Here is a 6,629-nt window from a genome sequence, read left to right as displayed (position 1 = left end):
AACATGCTAAATACTGAACATGCTAAACACTAAACATGCTAAACACTAAACATGCTAAACACTACAAATTGCTAAACACTAAACATGCTAAACACTAAACATGCTAATTAATAAACATGCTAAACACTAAACATACTAAACACTAAACATGCTAATTAATAAACATGCTAAACACTAAACATACTAAACACTAAACATGCTAATTAATAAACATGCTAAACACTAAACATGCTAAACACTAAACATGCTAAACACTAAACATGCTAAACACTAAACATGCTAAATACTGAACATGCTAAACACTAAACATGCTAAACACTAAACATGCTAAACACTACAAATTGCTAAACACTAAACATGCTAAACACTAAACATGCTAATTAATAAACATGCTAAACACTAAACATACTAAACACTAAACATGCTAATTAATAAACATGCTAAACACTAAACATGCTAAACACTAAACATGCTAATTAATAAACATGCTAAACACTAAACATGCTAAACACTAAACATGCTAAACACTAAACATGCTAAACACTGAACATGCTAAATACTGAACATGCTAAACACTAAACATGCTAAACACTAAACATGCTAAACACTAAACATGCTCAACACTACAAATTGCTAAACACTAAACATACTAAACTCTCTCTCTCTCTCTCTCTCTCTCTCTCTCTCTTCCTCTCTCTCTCTCTCTCTCTCTCTCTCTCTCTCTCTCTCTCTCTCTCTCTCTCTCTCTCTCTTTCCATCCCTTCTCTCTCTCTCTTTCCATCCCCTCTCTCTCTCTCTCTCTTTCCATCCCCTCTCTCTCTCTTTCCATCCCCTCTCTAGTTACCAGACGTCAGTCCCCAGTTGGCCAGTTTAGAGATTGTCTTGAAGACAGACCTCAGCAACATTTTACAGAAGGTACCATTCAGCTCTCTCCATCTCATCCTATATCTGTAGGCTGTGGGGGTGGGGGCAGTAACCACGGGGTTGTCGGTTTGATTCCCAGGTCTCACTGACTGGTAAATGGAGGGTTGTAATGTATCATATCTCCCCCCTACAGCTGCTCTGTCCCTGAACAATGTACTGCTGTGTGTCAGGTTGGATAATGTATCATATTATCTAAAGATTTTCTATACTATTCTCTCTCCTCTCCAACCTCTCCATCCTCTCCTCTCTCCTCTCCTCTATCCTCTCCTCTCCTCCTTTCCCCTCCTCTATCCTCTCCTCTCCTTCTCTCCCCTCCTCTCCTTCTCTCCCCTCATCTACCCTCTCCTCTTCTCTCCCCTCCTCTCCTTCCTCTCATCTCCTATCCTCTTCAGGGTTATTCATCCTTCAATGACACCCCCAGACTGGTCCAACAGCAGACTAAGAATGTAGTAGCAGGTACGCTGTGTGTGTGTGTGTGTGTGTGTGTGTGTTGTGTTTGGTCATCATCCTCATCATCTCTTCTTCTCCATCCTGCGCTGCATTTGTGGGAAACCCTCTCCTCTACACAACAGCTCTGCCTAGTAAGTCTGCCCGTCTGCCCGTCTGTCCGTCTGCCCGTCCGCCCGTCCGTCCGTCTGCCCGTCTGTCTGTCTGTCTGTCTGTCTGTCTGTCTGTCTGTCTGTCTGTCTGTCTGCCCGTCTGCCCGTCTGTCTGTCTGTCTGTCTGTCTGTCTGTCTGTCTGTCTGTCTGTCCGTCTCTCCCTCTATGTCTGTGTATCTGTCTCTCTCCTCTCCTCTCCTCTCCTCTCCTCTCCTCTCTCCTCTCCTCTCCTCTTCTACCCCCTCATCTCCTCTCCTCTCTAAACTCTCCTCTCCTGTCCTCTTCTCTCCTCTCCTCTGTCTAGGAGTGAAGGCCATGCTGGATGAAATAGGAGTAGAGATAATAGGTTTCTCTAAGATGTTCCCAGTGGAAGCATCTCTGGCCAACTTCACCATCTTCCTGAGTCAGGGCCAGAAGAACATGGAGGCCTACTACCCTCAGATAGACCAGCTGGACTTCTACAGGTCTGTGTGGTTAGATGGACTTCTACAGGTCTGTGTGGTTAGATGGACTTCTACAGGTCTGTGTGTTTAGATGGACTTCTACAGGTCTGTGTGTTTAGATGGACTTCTACAGGTCTGTGTGGTTAGATGGACTTCTACAGGTCTGTGTGTTTAGATGGACTTCTACAGGTCTGTGTGGTTAGATGGACTTCTACAGGTCTGTGTGTTTAGATGGACTTCTACAGGTCTGTGTGGTTAGATGGACTTCTACAGGTCTGTGTGTTTAGATGGACTTCTACAGGTCTGTGTGGTTAGATGGACTTCTACAGGTCTGTGTGTTTAGATGGACTTCTACAGGTCTGTGTGTTTAGATGGACTTCTACAGGTCTGTGTGGTAAATACAGATGGACTTCTACAGGTCTGTGTGATTAGATGGACTTCTACTGGTCTGTGTGTTTAGATGGACTTCTACAGGTCTGTGTGGTAAATACAGATGGACTTCTACAGGTCTGTGTGGTTAGATGGACTTCTACAGGTCTGTGTGGTTAGATGGACTTCTACAGGTCTGTGTGGTTAGATGGACTTCTACAGGTCTGTGTGATTAGATGGACTTCTACAGGTCTGTGTGGTTAGATGGACTTCTACAGGTCAGTGTGGTTAGATGGACTTCTACAGGTCTGTGTGGTTAATACAGATGGACTTCTACAGGTCTGTGTGTTTAGATGGACTTCTACAGGTCTGTGTGGTTAGATGGACTTCTACAGGTCTGTGTGATTAGATGGACTTCTACAGGTCTGTGTGGTTAGATGGACTTCTACAGGTCTGTGTGTTTAATACAGATGGACTTCTACAGGTCTGTGTGGTTAGATGGACTTCTACAGGTCTGTGTGGTTAATACAGATGGACTTCTACAGGTCTGTGTGTTTAGATGGACTTGTACAGGTCTGTGTGGTTAGATGGACTTCTACAGGTCTGTGTGGTTAGATGGACTTCTACAGGTCTGTGTGATTAGATGGACTTCTACAGGTCTGTGTGTTTAATACAGATGGACTTCTACAGGTCTGTGTGGTTAGATGGACTTCTACAGGTCTGTGTGGTTAGATGGACTTCTACAGGTCTGTGTGGTTAGATGGACTTCTACAGGTCTGTGTGGTTAGATGGACTTCTACAGGTCTGTGTGATTAGATGGACTTCTACAGGTCTGTGTGTTTAGATGGACTTCTACAGGTCTGTGTGTTTAATACAGATGGACTTCTACAGGTCTGTGTGGTTAGATGGACTTCTACAGGTCTGTGTGGTTAGATGGACTTCTACAGGTCTGTGTGGTTAGATGGACTTCTACAGGTCTGTGTGATTAGATGGACTTCTACAGGTCTGTGTGGTTAGATGGACTTCTACAGGTCTGTGTGGTTAGATGGACTTCTACAGGTCTGTGTGGTTAGATGGACTTCTACAGGTCTGTGTGGTTAGATGGACTTCTACAGGTCTGTGTGGTTAGATGGACTTCTACAGGTCTGTGTGGTTAGATGGACTTCTACAGGTCTGTGTGGTTAGATGGACTTCTACAGGTCTGTGTGGTTAGATGGACTTCTACAGGTCTGTGTGGTTAGATGGACTTCTACAGGTCTGTGCGGTTAGATGGACTTCTACAGGTCTGTGTGGTTAGATGGACTTCTACAGGTCTGTGTGTTTAGATGGACTTCTACAGGTCTGTGTGTTTAGATGGACTTCTACAGGTCTGTCTGGTTAGATGGACTTCTACAGGTCTGTGTGTTTAGATGGACTTCTACAGGTCTGTGTGTTTAGATGGACTTCTACAGGTCTGTGTGGTTAGATGGACTTCTACAGGTCTGTGTGATTAGATGGACTTCTACAGGTCTGTGTGGTTAATACAGATGGATTGCTACAGGTCTGTGTGATTAGATGGACTTCTACAGGTCTGTGTGGTTAATACAGATGTACTTCTACAGGTCAGTGTGATTAGATGGACTTCTACAGGTCTGTGTGGTTAGATGGACTTCTACAGGTCTGTGTGGTTAGATGGACTTCTACAGGTCTGTGTGGTTAGATGGACTTCTACAGGTCTGTGTGGTTAGATGGACTTCTACAGGTCTGTGTGGTTAGATGGACTTCTACAGGTCTGTGTGGTTAGATGGACTTCTACAGGTCTGTGTGGTTAGATGGACTTCTACAGGTCTGTGTGGTTAGATGGACTTCTACAGGTCTGTGTGGTTAGATGGACTTCTACAGGTCTGTGTGGTTAGATGGACTTCTACAGGTCTGTGTGATTAGATGGACTTCTACAGGTCTGTGTGTTTAATACAGATGGACTTCTACAGGTCTGTGTGTTTAGATGGACTTCTACAGGTCTGTGTGGTTAGATGGACTTCTACAGGTCTGTGTGGTTAGATGGACTTCTACAGGTCTGTGTGTTTAGATGGACTTCTACAGGTCTGTGTGGTTAATACAGATGGACTTCTACAGGTCTGTGTGTTTAGATGGACTTCTACAGGTCTGTGTGGTTAGATGGACTTCTACAGGTCTGTGTGGTTAGATGGACTTCTACAGGTCTGTGTGGTTAGATGGACTTCTACAGGTCTGTGTGATTAGATGGACTTCTACAGGTCTGTGTGGTTAGATGGACTTCTACAGGTCTGTGTGGTTAGATGGACTTCTACAGGTCTGTGTGGTTAATACAGATGGACTTCTACAGGTCAGTGTGGTTAGATGGACTTCTACAGGTCTGTGTGGTTAGATGGACTTCTACAGGTCTGTGTGGTTAGATGGACTTCTACAGGTCTGTGTGATTAATACAGATGTACTTCTACAGGTCTGTGTGGTAAATACAGATGGACTTCTACAGGTCTGTGTGGTTAGATGGACTTCTACAGGTCTGTGTGGTTAGATGGACTTCTACAGGTCTGTGCGATTAGATGGACTTCTACAGGTCTGTGTGGTTAGATGGACTTCTACATGTCTGTGTGGTTAGATGGACTTCTACAGGTCTGTGTGGTTAGATGGACTTCTACAGGTCTGTGTGATTAATACAGATGTACTTCTACAGGTCAGTGTGGTTAGATGGACTTCTACAGGTCTGTGTGGTTAGATGGACTTCTACAGGTCTGTGTGGTTAGATGGACTTCTACAGGTCTGTGTGGTTAGATGGACTTCTACAGGTCTGTGTGATTAATACAGATGTACTTCTACAGGTCTGTGTGGTAAATACAGATGGACTTCTACAGGTCTGTGTGGTTAGATGGACTTCTACAGGTCTGTGTGGTTAATACAGATGGACTTCTACAGGTCTGTGTGGTTAGATGGACTTCTACAGGTCTGTGTGGTTAGATGGACTTCTACAGGTCTGTGTGGTTAATACAGATGGACTTCTACAGGTCTGTGTGTTTAGATGGACTTCTACAGGTCTGTGTGGTTAGATGGACTTCTACAGGTCTGTGTGGTTAGATGGACTTCTACAGGTCTGTGTTGTGTTCAGTGATGTATATAACAGTGTTTATTACAGGTGGATAGGCTGTGTGGCCGTGCTGTGTTCAGTGATGTATATAACAGTGTCTATTACAGGTGGATAGGCTGTGTGGCCGTGCTGTGTTCAGTGATGTATATAACAGTGTTTATTACAGGTGGATAGGCTGTGTGGCCGTGCTGTGTTCAGTGATGTATATAACAGTGTCTATTACAGGTGGATAGGCTGTGTGGCCGTGCTGTGTTCAGTGATGTATATAACAGTGTTTATTACAGGTGGATAGGCTGTGTGGCCGTGCTGTGTTCAGTGATGTATATAACAGTGTCTATTACAGGTGGATAGGCTGTGTGGCCGTGCTGTGTTCAGTGATGTATATAACAGTGTTTATTACAGGTGGATAGGCTGTGTGGCCGTGCTGTGTTCGGTGATGTATATAACAGTGTTTATTACAGGTGGATAGGCTGTCTGGCCGTGCTGTGTTCAGTGGTGTATATAACAGTGTTTATTACAGGTGGATAGGCTGTGTGGCCGTGCTGTGTTCAGTGATGTATATAACAGTGTTTATTACAGGTGGATAGGCTGTGTGGCCGTGCTGTGTTCAGTGATGTATATAACAGTGTTTATTACAGGTGGATAGGCTGTGTGGCCGTGCTGTGTTCAGTGATGTATATAACAGTGTTTATTACAGGTGGATAGGCTGTGTGGCCGTGCTGTGTTCAGTGATGTATATAACAGTGTTTATTACAGGTGGATAGGCTGTGTGGCCGTGCTGTGTTCAGTGATGTATATAACAGTGTTTATTACAGGTGGATAGGCTGTGTGGCCGTGCTGTGTTCAGTGATGTATATAACAGTGTTTATTACAGGTGGATAGGCTGTGTGGCCGTGCTGTGTTCAGTGATGTATATAACAGTGTTTTATGGATAGGCTGTGTGTGTGTTCAGGTGGATAGGCTGTGTGGCCGTGCTGTGTTCAGTGATGTATATAACAGTGTTTATTACAGGTGGATAGGCTGTGTGGCCGTGCTGTGTTCAGTGATGTATATAACAGTGTTTATTACAGGTGGATAGGCTGTGTGGCAGTGATGTATATAACAGTGTTTATTACAGGTGGATAGGCTGTGTGGCCGTGCTGTGTTCAGTGATGTATATAACAGTGTTTATTACAGGTGGATAGGCTGTG

The 6,629-nt window shown here is 44.3% G+C and overlaps 1 protein-coding gene across 1 annotated transcript in view; it reads left to right on the top strand.

Moving 5' to 3' along the window:
• LOC118383366 (prominin-1-A-like) overlaps positions 1-5,982 on the top strand; it is a 75,289-nt gene extending 69,307 nt beyond the window's left edge. The window contains exons 9-12 of the mRNA XM_052510806.1: positions 841-915; positions 1,317-1,380; positions 1,829-1,988; positions 5,901-5,982. Coding sequence (XP_052366766.1) covers positions 841-915; positions 1,317-1,380; positions 1,829-1,988; positions 5,901-5,967 — 366 coding nt within the window. The 3' untranslated portion in view covers positions 5,968-5,982. The remainder of the gene's footprint in view (positions 1-840; positions 916-1,316; positions 1,381-1,828; positions 1,989-5,900) is intronic.
• The last annotated feature ends 647 nt before the right edge of the window (positions 5,983-6,629 follow it).

Source organism: Oncorhynchus keta, unplaced genomic scaffold (genome assembly GCF_023373465.1).
Source record: "Oncorhynchus keta strain PuntledgeMale-10-30-2019 unplaced genomic scaffold, Oket_V2 Un_contig_6148_pilon_pilon, whole genome shotgun sequence".
NCBI classification, from domain to species: domain Eukaryota; kingdom Metazoa; phylum Chordata; class Actinopteri; order Salmoniformes; family Salmonidae; genus Oncorhynchus; species Oncorhynchus keta.
This window is presented reverse-complemented; position numbering and strand designations above follow the sequence as displayed.